Source organism: Salmo salar, chromosome ssa01 (genome assembly GCF_905237065.1).
Source record: "Salmo salar chromosome ssa01, Ssal_v3.1, whole genome shotgun sequence".
Taxonomy (NCBI): domain Eukaryota; kingdom Metazoa; phylum Chordata; class Actinopteri; order Salmoniformes; family Salmonidae; genus Salmo; species Salmo salar.
The window spans coordinates 26,027,071-26,042,157 of NC_059442.1; the positions used below are offsets into that span (position 1 = coordinate 26,027,071).

The following is a 15,087-nucleotide window of genomic DNA, read 5'->3' on the forward strand; positions in this document are numbered from 1 at the left end:
GTCAACACTACCTCAGACAGACATATGCACTGTAACCTCTCTCTCTCCTGTCAACACTACCTCAGACAGACATATGCACTGTAACCTCTCTCTCTCTCTCTCTCTCTCTCTCTCTCTCTCTCTCTCTCTCTCTCTCTCTCTCTCTCTCTCTCTCTCCTGTCAACACTACCTCAGACAGACAAATGCATTGTAACCTCTCTCTCTCTCCTGTCAACACTACCTCAGACAGACATATGCACTGTAACCTCTCTCTCTCCTGTCAACACTACCTCAGACAGACACATGCACTGTAACCTCTCTCTCCTGTCAACACTACCTCAGACAGACATATGCACTGTAACCTCTCTCTCTCCTGTCAACACTACCTCAGACAGACATATGCACTGTAACCTCTCTCTCTCTCCTGTCAACACTACCTCAGACAGACATATGCACTGTAACCTCTCTCTCTCCTGTCAACACTACCTCAGACAGACATATGCACCGTAACCTCTCTCTCTCCTGTCAACACTACTTCAGACAGACATATGCACTGTAACCGCTCTCTCTCTCCTGTCAACACTACTTCAGACAGACATATGCACTGTAACCTCTCTCTCTCCTGTCAACACTACCTCAGACAGACATATGCACTGTAATCTCTCTCTTTCCTGTCAACACTACCTCAGACAGACATATGCACGGTAAACTCTCTCCTGTCAACACTACCTCAGACAGACATATGCACTGTAACCTCTCTCTCTCTCCTGTCAACACTACCTCAGACAGACATATGCACTGTAACCTCTCTCTCTCCTGTCAACACTACCTCAGAGAGTCATATGCACTGTAACCTCTCTCTCTCCTGTCAACACTACCTCAGACAGACATATGCACTGTAATCTCTCTCTCTCTCCTGTCAACACTACCTCAGACAGACATATACACTGTAACCTCTCTCTCTCTCCTGTCAACACTACCTCAGACAGACAAATGCATTGTAACCTCTCTCTCTCTCCTGTCAACACTACCTCAGACAGACATATGCACTGTAACCTCTCTCTCTCTCTCTCTCCTGTCAACACTACCTCAGACAGACATATGCACTGTAACCTCTCTCTCTCTCTCCTGTCAACACTACCTCAGACAGACATATGTACTGTAACCTCTCTCTCTCTCTCTCCTGTCAACACTACCTCAGACAGACATATGTACTGTAACCTCTCTCTCTCTCCTGTCAACACTACCTCAGACAGACATATGCACTGTAACCTCTCTCTCTCTCTCCTGTCAACACTACCTCAGACAGACATATGCACTGTAACCTCTCTCTCTCTCTCCTGTCAACACTACCTCAGACAGACATATGTACTGTAACCTCTCTCTCTCTCTCCTGTCAACACTACCTCAGACAGACATATGTACTGTAACCTCTCTCTCTCCTGTCAACACTACCTCAGACAGACACATGCACTGTAACCTCTCTCTCCTGTCAACACTACCTCAGACAGACATATGCACTGTAACCTATCTCTCTCTCCTGTCAACACTACTTCAGACAGACATATGCACTGTAACCTCTCTCTCCCCTGTCAACACTACCTCAGACAGACATATGCACCGTAACCTCTCTCTCTCCTGTCAACACTACTTCAGACAGACATATACACTGTAACCTCTCTCTCTCTCCTGTCAACACTACCTCAGACAGTCATATGCACTGTAACCTCTCTCTCTCCTGTCAACACTACCTCAGACAGACATATGCACTGTAATCACTCTCTTCCCTGTCAACACTATCTCAGACAGACATATGCACTGTGACCTCTCTCTCTCCTAACAACACTACCTCAGACAGACATATACACTGTAACCTCTCTCTCTCCTGTCAACACTACCTCAGACAGACATATACACTGTAACCTCTCTCTCTCCTGTCAACACTACCTCAGACAGACATATGCACTGTGACCTCTCTCTCTCCTGTCAACACTATCTCAGACAGACATATGCACTGTGAACTCTCTCTCTCCTGTCAACACTACCTCAGACAGACATATGCACTGTAACCTCTCTCTCTCGCCTGTCAACACACAGAAAGACATGCATGTCTTAGAAATGTTTAGTGTTATAGGAAAGTAATTGTAGATTTGTTTGATTATAAGATTACATTTTATTTTCTTACTTTTGAGAGTCAAGTCGACTTGGTGCTCTTGCCAAATCCTGACCCATGATGCTCCATACACGTTTCTTAAGTGTCTAAAACCCTAAACAATTATAACATATAAATGTTAAGTAGGTAATGTTAATTTCCATGTTACTCCATGTTGATTTCATCTGACCCCTCCCCCTTCCTCCCACCCAGCCACAGGGTCACAAATCACCTGTCTTCTGATCTCCAACCAATCAATGCTCACAGACAAAACCAGACTAAAATTACATTATTCCACTAATGTGATTGTTTGTGGTTTGCTCTTACTGCTTGTGCTACAGCCAGTGGTCAATGTGTTCCTATTAACACCTTGTTGTACATTCTGAATCTGCCCGTAGAGAAACGTAATTCATGAATAAAGATTTACTGTACCCTACTCCATAGTGACAAAGGTAATGTTATGTCAGAACTGTATGTGGAGGCTAGTAATTCCTACACACTTATGCACAAGCAATAACAGCAATCCATAAGGATACACCCCCTGCCATTATGATTGGTCAGCCAATGTCCAACCCACCAGCTAATGATTGGCCCATGTCTTTTTGTTGTGTTTAATAGCCCTATCACAGGCCTTCACAGCCACATGGTACAGCATTAGCGTGCCACATTTGCTCTTTTGTTTGTGATGGAAAAGCTCATCTCCATGTCACATATGTCACTGGACGAGTTCGTTTTGCATGGCCCGGTTCATCGGGTAGGCAGAGTTTGCACATTTTAGACCATTCCTTTGGTCCTTAAGTGAAATCTCCACCACCGGGGGCACCGGGCCATGCAAAATGAACTGGCCCATTGTGTCTGTGTTCATTGGGCAGGTAAACCTGTCCTACTGTATGTTCCTCAGTCACGTGATGTCCGAGTGCTGTCTGTCAACAAGATAAAAAACACCAACTCCAAAAAACCAGATCAATACACAATGTAAATCACCCACCATAGAAGCTATTGGATCTAGTGGAGTGCATACAGTACATGGGTATGTTCTCATACATACTCCAGCTCATTCCCACCTCATGTAACCAGGCATAAGTGATGGTGACTGCTGTTTCTCACCCCCCGTCTAACACCAGTCCTGCCAAACTGTGCAGCAGAACCTGTAGTCCTACCTACCTGAGACTCTTAACCGCATGTCTGCTGTATGTCCAACGCCTAAAATGATGTAGATATATCTCTCTTCTTCTTCCTTACTTCTTATTGAAACTCAATGTCTTCTCCTTTGCTTATGTCTGCTTTTTTTGTTTGTTTGTTTCTTCTTATCATTTTTTAACTCATCGGTCGCAGTCAACGTGAGTGAGCGGGGTAAATACATGGTTTAGATTCTACTCATTTCGCCATCCTGATTGCTCTTCGTCCAGTTCCCACCTCTTCCCCCTCCCCTCTGTCTGGAATGTGATAATAACCTGCTGCTCAGATCTGAAGGAACACATGCATGCTCCAATAAGACATTGGTCTGATTGTTCAAGCCATAGCTTTAGACCCAACTGACTCTTACCTCTCTCTCCTATACAAAGTTACTGCTTGTCTGCTTGTCGTGTGTGGAAACTTTTATTTCTCTATATATTGATATTACTAACCAATATTAATCAATAAAGTAAATTAGTAATAAGAATAAAATGTCCAAAGCTTTGCTTGTATCTGAAGGACCGAACAACAAAGCTCAGTTTTATTCCTATTATCCCTCCCTCTATACAGTATGTATATCAAGTCAAAGTGATAGGAATGTCTCATAGAGAGCATAAGACTTTCATGACAAAGTCTCCTAGTCTAGGAGCTAGAGGACTATACAGCAGCTTTGTGGGGAAGTGAAAGTTATGCTGGCCATGGTGTAAGCTTGTGTTAGATCAAGCTGAGGGGGTCATCTGGTTTCTAGCCCCCTCCTAACCAAAGGGGACAGTCATCAATCTCATCTCCTGTTTCCAGGTTCCAAGGTACTGCAGAACGATGAGTTCACTAAGGATCTCTTTAGGTTTCTGCAACTGCTCTGTGAGGGACACAACAATGGTATGTCCAACACTTTACACAGAACACCTTACGTCAATAATAAGCCTTAGTTTACCTACTGTAGCCTACTTGTGACAATGTTCAATATATATCATTACTGTACTCTGTTGAAAGTGATCCTCTTTTTTCCATTTGGCCCCTTTTCCCTTTCTTCAGACTTCCAAAACTTCTTGCGGACTCAGACAGGGAACACAACCACAGTAAATATCATCATCAGCACTGTGGACTACCTGCTTCGTCTGCAGGTAAAATACTATCCCCCACCCTCACTCCCTATATGCTTTGTGTGTAGCGTCTGTTTATACTGTCCTGTGTTACATGTTGATTTATTCAACATTAGGAATCCATCAGTGATTTCTACTGGTACTACTCTGGGAAAGACATCATGGATGAGGCTGGCCAGCGGAACTTCTCCAAAGCCCTGGCTGTGGCTAAGCAGATCTTCAACTCTCTCACTGAGTACATACAGGTAACACAAGCCTCTTGGGTTGGAAGAAACTAACCTTCACAGACAGGAATGCATTGAATGGTTACTCGTGGTTATCGTCCTGACTATAGTGATATCTTCTCTGTGTGTCCCCAGGGCCCGTGTATTGGGAACCAGCAGAGTCTGGCCCACAGCAGGCTATGGGATGCAGTGGTGGGCTTCCTGCATGTGTTTGCCAATATGCAGATGAAGCTCTCACAGGTAATACAACTAAAGACCATTTTCTAATCAACTCACTCCTTGTCAACCAGTGGCTCAATATTAGATCTATCAATTCAGATATGAAACTGAATAGCATCTGGTTAGTGTGATACAACATCAAACTGTATGTGGATGGAGAGTTCACATCCTGACTTTCTTACCAATCAGCTGTTGCCACAAGAGGTCCCTCTTAGTTCAGGGATGTACTCTGCAGCATGCCTGTGTGCCTTCATTTGAAATGTTATGAAGGCTATGTGATCCATCACTCCCACAGCAAGACACCTTGGATGTGCTTTGTAGCCAATAACCCAGGTGGGATCAGAATGAAACCTCTCGGACCGTTAGACCGCCTCAGCTTATCTCAGGGTTATCCGGAGGGGCAGGGCTGTTTGCAAGTGACCAGATTGACAGGGCTGCCGGGTGCGTTTTGATTAAGCTAATCAAAGTCCCTCCTCAGATTTATTGCATGCTGGGGAGGCCCAAAATGAGTCATCCCCTCCCAGCCATCTGCTCTGGCCCAGCAGAATGACATTAGGCCATGTGCTGATGGATGGCTGGGGCCTAGCGAATCCTACAGTAGCGGGTCCCAGCGCACGCAGAGGACCTTGATCTATCCAAATGCCGCTCTGGGATATTAGCAGTGGACTGGCCCCTGACAGAGCGGCACTAACCTTGATATGGTGCAGAATGTGTCTCAAAGTTGCTTTTGTTTCCTGTCCCCCCAGGACTCAAGTCAGATTGACTTATTGAAGGAGCTGCTGGACCTGCAGAAGGACATGATCGTGATGATGCTCTCCCTTCTGGAAGGTTCTATTACACCTTTTTATCTCAGTCGTGACTCATCATGGAACACATTGTGGCTGTCAGATGACACTGATAGAACAGAGTTAGCTACTAACCATTTTATCCTTTATCCCTAAAACTGTAAACGCATTTATTTGCTTGAAATGATTTTGCATGGTATCAAACATCTAGGCGATCTACCTTGACAATAAAATAAGCAGATTGTGTTATGGTTACTGTGTACTTTGTATTGTATGTCCTAAACTTTAGTAACCCTCGCTACTCTCCTACAGGTAATGTTGTCAACGGAACTATTGGCAAACAGATGGTGGACACCCTGGTGGAGTCCTCCAGCAATGTAGAGATGATCCTCAAGTTCTTCGACATGTTCCTCAAACTCAAAGACCTGACCTCCTCGGACAACTTCAAGGAGTACGACCCGGACAGCAAGGGAGTGATCTCCAAGAAAGAATTCCAGAAGTCCATGGAGAACCAGAAGCAGTACTCCCAGTCAGAGATTGAGTTCCTGCTCTCCTGCGTCGAGGCTGACGAAAATGACATGTTCAACTATGAGGAGTTTGTTGAACGTTTTCATGAACCAGCCAAGGACATTGGTTTTAACGTGGCGGTCCTGCTCACCAACCTATCAGAACACATGCCTCACGACGCCCGTCTAGCCACCTTCCTGGACCTGGCCGAGAGCGTGATCAACTACTTCGAGCCCTACCTGGGCCGCATCGAGATCATGGGCGGGGCCAAGCGCATCGAGAGGGTCTACTTTGAGATCAGTGAGTCCAGTCGTACGCAGTGGGAGAAGCCCCAGGTCAAAGAGTCCAAGAGACAGTTCATCTTTGACGTGGTCAACGAGGGCGGGGAGAGCGAGAAGATGGAGCTGTTTGTCAACTTCTGTGAGGACACCATCTTTGAGATGCAACTAGCCTCCCAGATCTCTGAGCCTGACTCAGTGGAGCGTCTCGAGGAGGAGGAGGAGGACAGCCAGAGTGTGGAGGAGGAAGAGGAGGAGGAAGAGGAGGAGAGCATGATGGAGTCTCACTCAGCCTTCACAAACTCCTGTGTCTCCATGAGGAAGAACCTGTCCAGCTTCCGCCAGCTGCTCACCTTCAAGAGCATGCGGCGGCAGTACAGGAATTTCAGGAAGATGAGTGTGAGGGAGATGGTAAGAGGATTATTCTCCTTCTTCTGGAAGATAATCACGGGCCTCTTCCGCTTCCTCTATAACCTGGTGTGGGGCTTCTTCCACATTCTGTGGTCCTCCATGTTTGGTGGGGGCCTGGTGGAGGGGGCCAAGAACATGAAGGTTACAGACATCCTGGGGAACATGCCTGACCCCACACAGTTTGGTATCCATGGCGACGTGCTGGAGGCAGAGAAGATGGAGGCGAGCGAGGCATCGTCGGTTGCAGAGATGGTCCAGATGGCCCAAGGGGACAAGGCAGAGGCCGACCTGATGGCTGAGCTGCTCAACATCCAAACCAAGAGCCAGGGGGGCAAGCACGCAGCCGAGCCAGGTCTGGGGGACATGGGTGAAGTGGTGGGGGTTGACGCCCCCTCTTTAGCCAGTGCCGTCAAACAGAAGAAGGCCAAGGTCTGTACCTGGATCTCCTCAGAAATCACACATGTTCAGTCTTAGAAAAAGAGTAATGGTTATCTGTGTAAGGTCAGGCCTATGTAATGTATATGTCACATAATGATTAGGTGCAAAAATGAGCTGTATCCTCTTAGAAAAATATTGCTATTTAGAACCTTAGTGTTCTTTGGGCTGTCCCCATAGGATAACCTTTTGAAGAACCCTTTTTGGTTGCAGCTAGAACCTTTTTGGGTTCCATATAGAACCTGTTTTACATGGAACCCAAAATGGTTCTACCTGGAACCAAAAAGGGTTCTACTTGGAACCAAAAAGGGTTCTACCTGGAACCAAAAAGGGTTTTCCTATGGAGGCAGCAGAATAACCTTTTTGGAACCCTTTTTTGTAAGAGTGTAGTTTAACCACATTCCATGTGTTTCTTGAAGGAGGCTGCTACTATGGAGCCTGCCAATGGAGATCACAAAGCCGAGCCAGAGAAAGCAGAGTAAGTGACCTCATAAAGTCCTTGATGTGATGTGATTGCACCTGATTTGATTCCCAGTGTGGACACAATATTCCCTACCAGGCTCAGACCTATCATCATTTGTTTTGCTCCTGGTTGAAACTGAACTGATTTGTTGAGGGTGCTTGTCTGTTTGTCTGTCTGTCTGTGTAAACCCACGTGTGTTTGTAACTGCAGCCCAGAGGACGAGGAGAAGAAAGACAAGGACAAAGCCAAAGAGGAGACTCCACCTGAGTCCCCACCAGAAGAGGAGAAGAAGGCCCCCAAGAAGAGACCGGGACTAAAAAAAGAGCCCCCAGAGGCCTTCATGGCCAGATTCTTCTCTGGCCTGGAGATCTATCAGACCAAGATGTTGGTGAGCACACTCACCCATTCTGTTGAGCCCTGTAATCACAACAGTACATCATGTTTGTCCTGTTGCATATGACACAAATGTATGAATACTATACACTGAGTGTACAAAACATTAGGAACACCAGCTCTTTCCATGACATAGACTGACCAGGTGAATCCTGCTGAAAGATATAATCCCTTAATAATTGAATCTGTTAAATCCACTTCAATCAGTGTAGATGAAGGGCAGGAGACAGGTTAAATCATTATTTGTAAGCCTTGATACAATTGAGACATGGATAATGTATTTGTGCCATTCGGAGGGTGAATGCGCGAAACAAAAGATTTAAGTGCCTTTGAACGGGGTATGGTAGTAGGTGCCAGGCACACCGGTTTGAGTCAAGAACTGCAACGCTGCTGGGTTTTTCACACTCAACAGTTTCCTGTGTGTTTCAAGAATGGTCCACCACCCAATGGACATCCAGCCAACTTGACACAACTGTGGGAAGCATTGGAGTTAACATGGGCCAGCATCCCTGTGCAATGCTTTCGACACCTTGTAGAGTCCATTCCCTGACAAATTGAGGCTGTTCTGAGGGCAACTGAGTGTATACATGTATGTGTTTTGCAGAACTATCTGGCCAGAAACTTCTACAACCTGCGTTTCTTAGCGTTGTTCGTTGCTTTCGCCATCAACTTTATTCTTCTCTTCTACAAAGTAAGTCAAACCCTATCTAATCAAATAGAGCACCGTGTTGCTATTGAACTGCCATGGATATAAACTGGGTGTTTGTTGTGTCAGGTGACAGGCGATGACGGGGATGACGATGATCCAGACCCCTGGAATGGTGGTGGAGGTACTGATGAAGAGGATGATGAAGGTGGGATGGAGTATTTTGTCCTGCAGGAGAGCACCGGCTACATGGCACCCACACTACGCTTCCTGGCCATACTACACACAGTCATCTCTTTCCTGTGTGTGGTGGGATACTACTACCTGAAGGTACATTTTGTGAACACACACATATTAACTAACTCATCGACACCGACATCTTTATAGTATCCCTAGAGAATGTTTTTTCCATCATTATAATGGACTAGTAATTAAAACTTAGATATCACACTTTTCCAAGTGGTCAAAGTCCTTTATATTGTGATATGGGAACTAATTTACCACCAATACATATTCCCCCTTTTTCTGAAGGTGTATTTGGTGAAGTAATCATCAAAGTGTAATGGTATTATATCCAGACAGTGCCCTGTGGAGCTGTGATCTAATGGTCCATCTCTCTGTCTGTGTCCCCAAGGTGCCTCTGACGGTGTTCAAGAGAGAGAAGGAGATCGCCAGGAAGCTGGAGTTTGACGGCCTCTACATCACAGAGCAGCCGTCAGACGATGACATCAAAGGACAGTGGGACCGCCTCGTCATCAACACCCCGTGAGTCAAACAGAACACGACTACTATCATTACCGCAAACTAGAATCATCACTTTGGTATTTGATTGTAGTATTCAGATTGTGGACTGATTGTCTACACCAGGGATTTTGTTTGTAACTTCCTCTCATGTAAATCCTTCATGTGATAATTCTATGTTCTTCCCTCTTTTGTATAGTTCCTTCCCTAATAACTACTGGGACAAGTTTGTGAAACGCAAGGTAAGTAGCCAGTATTTAATTCATTCTTGTTGGGCTTGTAATTTATATTCACCAGATCAATACGACTTGATCATGCACATACTATTACTACTATTTACTCTCAGTTTCTCCTTGTTATCCTGGCCTGCTGCTGTTAGGTGATCAATAAGTATGGAGATCTGTATGGAGCAGAGAGGATAGCAGAGCTGCTGGGGCTGGATAAGAGTGCTCTGGACTTCAACCCCACAGAGGAGACAGTGCTGAAGGAGGCATCGCTGGTGTCCTGGTGAGACCCTGGGAGAGTGGCCTGTAATAGAGTTATCGGGTTAGCATACACAGAGTGAAGTCAAAAACAATACCATTCACATCATTCCACCTCTTTTGACAGGTTGAGCTCTGTCGACACCAAGTACCAATGCTGGAAAATGGGTGTGGTGTTTACAGACAATGTGAGTGTCCTACATTTACAATGAACATCATTTGGTATATGATAACAACACATTATTGACTTGATCTGACTGATCTGTTTCTATGTTGTGTGTCCCTGCAGTCGTTCCTGTACCTGGTGTGGTACACCACCATGTCCATCCTGGGTCACTACAACAACTTCTTCTTCGCTGCCCATCTGCTGGACATCGCCATGGGCTTCAAGACCCTCCGGACCATTCTGTCCTCAGTCACCCACAATGGCAAACAGGTGGGTGGATGCAGTTTGACCACCAGGCAGCAGGGGTCAGTGTTGAGTTAGAGCTCTAGTTCTACCCTGGTATTAACCATAGAGATAAAGTACATCATAGTGGTAGTAACCTGAGGTATTCTCTATGTGTCAGCTGGTTCTGACTGTAGGTCTACTGGCGGTTGTGGTGTATCTGTACACTGTGGTGGCCTTCAACTTCTTCCGCAAGTTTTACAACAAGAGTGAGGATGAGAACCAGCCGGATATGAAGTGTGACGACATGATGACTGTGAGTCCCTGGATTGTTTCGACTAAAATCATAATGTAGAGGCCACACTATAAAAAACAAATCAAATAATTTATAAAACATCAGCCCAGTTCTCAACAATATTTTAAAAAGGCCTAACCATCCTGTTTGGTGCCTTTTGAGCGGGTCTATTCTATTTCCATCTATCCTGTGGCTGAAACCTCTCGCTCTCTCTCTCACCTTCTCTCTCTCTCTCTCTTTTACCTTCTCTCTCTCTCTCTCTCTCTCTCTTTCTCTCTCTCACCTTCTCTCTGTCTCTCTCTTACCTTCTCTCTGTCCCTCTCTCACCTTCTCTGTCTCTCTCACCTTCTCTCTCTCTTTCACCTTCTCTCTGTCTCTCTCTCCTCCATCAGTGCTACCTGTTCCACATGTATGTTGGTGTGAGGGCAGGGGGTGGCATCGGAGACGAGATAGAGGACCCTGCGGGCGACCCCTACGAGCTCTACCGCATCCTCTTCGACATCACCTTCTTCTTCTTCGTCATTGTCATCCTGCTGGCTATCATCCAGGGTACATACAGTACTGGTCTGGCTCACAGAGGGTAGTATCGGAGACAACGACGGGGACCAGGGTGAGACCCAGCAGGGTTAAGGTCACTCTGGCTCCCTGGTGTCAAAGTCACCCTGCTCCCTGTGGGCAGAAAGGGGCTGTGTAAAGGGCCGTGCAGCTATGTCTGTCTGTCTCCACCGGGCCCTGATAGCAGACAGACTGACAAACTCCCTCCTACACAGTAATGTTTCTCTCACAGTCAGACAGAATCAAACTGTCCAACTGTTTGTCCACCTCAGACCGAGATAATCAGTCAGCCTCATGTCTCTCCCACAGACACACTGAAACTGTCAACTCAGTCATTCACCAGAACACACAGACAGATACAGATGTAGCCTGTACCTTAAAACAGAGTAATGCTGCTTCCTGTAGTCAGAAGCTGTTCAACCATTAAGTATTTTACACTGCAACGCAAAAGCCAGGGGGAAGGAGAATTGTATTAAATTGTCATGTCCATGAAGAGACATGTTCACTGTTGGTTGTTGTGGCTGCAGGTCTGATCATTGATGCTTTTGGAGAGCTGAGAGACCAACAGGAGCAAGTGAAAGAGGATATGGAGGTGAGAGACTTTCGTTTGCATCTGTAGTACAGCTCAGCAGAGGACAATTCTGGAATATATTCTATTTCTTCTCCTCAGACCAAATGTTTCATCTGTGGCATCGGCAATGACTACTTTGACACGACGCCTCACGGCTTTGAGACACACACCTTACAAGAGCACAACTTGGCCAACTACCTGTGAGTATCCCTCTGTATCTAGACTGGATGTAACCCAGCACTTTAAAGCTAGACTTTTTCGTCTAAAGTATCTATTAGCCCACGTCTTTTGTCTTCCTGCATCTTTATACCCACTTGTTTACTATTAAGTCACCTGATTGATGGCTTTTACACAACAGTAGATGGTATCTGGTATCTGTGCCAAAGTTAAAAATACCTGCAGTGCCTCATAGTGCCAGCACCTTTTCCCCTCTAGGAGCTCAATGCTCATCTATTGTTTATCTGTGTGAGTTAGCTGGACAATAGGAAGCCATGTGGCCTTAATCTGCCCGCTCAGTCAGCTGGAGGAGGCTGTGACACTATCCTCATTAGCTCATGCTGTTTAAGTTGGTTGGAAAATAGGTGTGTGATATTCTCTTATGCATCGTACATTTTGATTTGGTTAACAGTGGTGGACAGACTCAGTAATCTGATTGCTGCTCTATGCTTGAGGATAGGACACGTGGATGATTGATAAGATCATCAAGAACTATAACATTATGCTTGAATGAACCTTTTATTCCCTCCTGCTATATCTATTTGTAGTTCTGAAAAGGTCAGTTGCTCTTTGAATGTTGAATGATACTAGTGAACCATGACTGTGGATAAGTGGTCATTTTCATGTCTCGCCATTTTGCTTGACAGGTTTTTCCTGATGTACCTCATCAACAAAGATGAGACAGAACACACTGGCCAGGTATGGAGCTTATCACCCTTTTGTCCCCTAGGTCCTGAGAAAATGTTGCTTGTCATTTCAGGAACCAAAGGTTACTATATATTGACCCGTCTGTTTGTCTGTCTGCTTCCTCTAGGAGTCATACGTGTGGAAGATGTACCAGGAGAGGCAATGGGACTTTTTCCCCGCTGGAGACTGTTTCAGAAAGCAGTATGAGGATCAGCTTGGATAGTGCTGACAGACAGGATTGCAGTCCTACAGAGAGCTGCTCCAGATCCATTCCCACTTCCTCTTAACAGCTGTGGACGGTTGGTAACCATTCACCGCCTATTGCCTCCTCGAAATGTGTGAGACTGACTAGAGGAGAGGGGAGATGCTGTCTTTCATATGACGGAATCACCATTTTCACATCAACATCAAATGTACCTCTACATGTTACCTTTGGTACAGTGCCAACCTCCAAGAGAGTGATTTTACCACAACCTGCCCAGACATTTGATTTCAGTTTGGTACTATTTTTTCATTGTTTTTTGACAACGTGTTGCCTTTTCCTCCACATAACCCCAAACCATTGCACAAATGTTTGTCTTTTTGAGAAACACTGGGTTGTGTGGGGTTATGGGACAACGTGCGAGTCTGGGCCCGTACGAATATGCACAAGAATACTACTTCAATATTTCAAGAATGATGAAAATGACACTTATGCCAAAAGATAGGGGGAACAGATTTATACAGAGAGCCAATGTGATTTAAGAACGTTTTTAAAATGTTGTTACAGTATCGTGCTTGCAGAGATGAAGTATTGAATATAGAGGACTTGACAAGGTGAAGGGTTTATTATATGATGAAATGCCTAAATCAAGTACTGATTAAGTGCCTTATCTACATTACAACACAGCTATGCAAAACCATGTGTTTTTCTTTCTGAGATGGAAGTGCAGTAGTTTTCCTGGATAGCTGTTCAGAGTCATTTGTTTGTGGCTTATGTTTTTCATTTGAAAAAGTATGAACAGTGTTGAGTTTTTTGCCAACTGCAGCGTCCTAACTGCAAACGTACATGGTACAAAGAGTATAAATGACACACGTCTAAGTATATCACGTCAGAATTTATTAAACACCTTGAAACAAAAACAACAACAAAAATAAATTGCTATTGTATGGCCATTTGTATGTAGTAACTTTGCTGAACTGTGCATTTTTTCTGAAGGAAAAATAAAGAAATGAATGCAATAAATGAAGTCTCTTCAGTGTTTCTTTAAGGATTTTATTAAACTTTTTTTGCTTTTTTTGCTATGTTAAGGACAAAGTGTGTAGCCTACAGTACAAACGACACTCTTAGAAAATAAAGTGCTATCTAGAACCTAAAAGGGTTCTTTGGCTGTCCTCATTAGGGAACCATTTGAAGAACCCTTTTTGGTTCCATGTAGAACTCTTTTGGTTCCAAGTAGAAACCTTTTGGGTTCCATGTAAAACCATTTCCAAAAAGGGTTTTACCTGGAACCAAAAACGGTTCTTCTATGGGGTCTTCCGAAGAACCCATATGGAACCTTTTTTTCTAAGAGTGTACAGCAAGCTTGCGTGTCATATCTCACTGTCCAGTTGGTCCTCTACTGACCCCTACATCATGTCCCAACGTCACTCTGAGTTCATATCAGGGGATTTAGAGTTTTTTAAAGCACTGCATCATTTCCTACCAAAAATTATCTACAGGTGAAGCTGAGCCTCTGGCTCTCCTTCACCCATCAACATGGCCTACAGTTTAGACCAGACTGTTACAGCTTAGATCTGACTGTTAGGTGTTAGCTAGGGTGGCCTTGAAGGTTTACCACATTCAGTCTCCACATTAGGTATTTTAAGCTTTGTTATTATCAGTAAGGTAGTATAATCAGTCCTAGCTTTCGGTTTTAGCTAGTAGCTACAGAGTAGTGTTGCTCAGTACCTGTCCAGTCGTAGCAGGGTGCAGGTGGCATGCAGGATATAAACAGGCTGGCTCCCTGCCTTGGCCGATGGGAGTTTTATCCATATTACCCATGTTGCCACCGGTCAGTTCGTATTATGTCCCTCCCACCTCAGTACCACACTGGGCTGCAGCCTGGCATCCCTCTAAGCTCACACAGCCATCCCTAACCAGCCTTACCACCTCTGACATGTTGATGTCTGATCATGTTTTTAAATAATTTCAGGTGAATGGACTGGAGCTGAAATTATAACAATCTTCAATAATTAGACATAATGAGAGCAGCAGGAAACCTAATTTAAAATAATGTTGAAGCTATTAAAGTACTGGAGACAAATTATACCCATTAAATGTTAATTTTCCATTTCTCTTTTGTGTTTAATTGTCTTAGTCTGAGGTCCCAACAGTGGTTGAAGTTATGTGTATGTGAAGT

The 15,087-nt window shown here is 44.8% G+C and overlaps 1 protein-coding gene across 1 annotated transcript in view; it reads left to right on the top strand.

Annotated features, from left to right (window-relative positions):
* LOC106587081 (ryanodine receptor 3) overlaps positions 1–13,931 on the top strand; it is a 168,910-nt gene extending 154,979 nt beyond the window's left edge. Inside the window, 22 exon segments of the mRNA XM_045715707.1 lie at positions 3,467–3,484; positions 4,106–4,186; positions 4,343–4,431; positions 4,527–4,655; positions 4,770–4,874; positions 5,600–5,681; positions 5,951–7,263; positions 7,689–7,747; positions 7,943–8,120; positions 8,730–8,816; positions 8,901–9,101; positions 9,406–9,536; positions 9,712–9,754; positions 9,892–10,019; positions 10,122–10,182; positions 10,284–10,430; positions 10,564–10,698; positions 11,070–11,226; positions 11,760–11,824; positions 11,903–12,003; positions 12,667–12,718; positions 12,834–13,931. Of these exon segments, the coding sequence (XP_045571663.1) occupies positions 3,467–3,484; positions 4,106–4,186; positions 4,343–4,431; positions 4,527–4,655; positions 4,770–4,874; positions 5,600–5,681; positions 5,951–7,263; positions 7,689–7,747; positions 7,943–8,120; positions 8,730–8,816; positions 8,901–9,101; positions 9,406–9,536; positions 9,712–9,754; positions 9,892–10,019; positions 10,122–10,182; positions 10,284–10,430; positions 10,564–10,698; positions 11,070–11,226; positions 11,760–11,824; positions 11,903–12,003; positions 12,667–12,718; positions 12,834–12,929 (3,458 nt within the window). The 3' untranslated portion in view covers positions 12,930–13,931.
* The last annotated feature ends 1,156 nt before the right edge of the window (positions 13,932–15,087 follow it).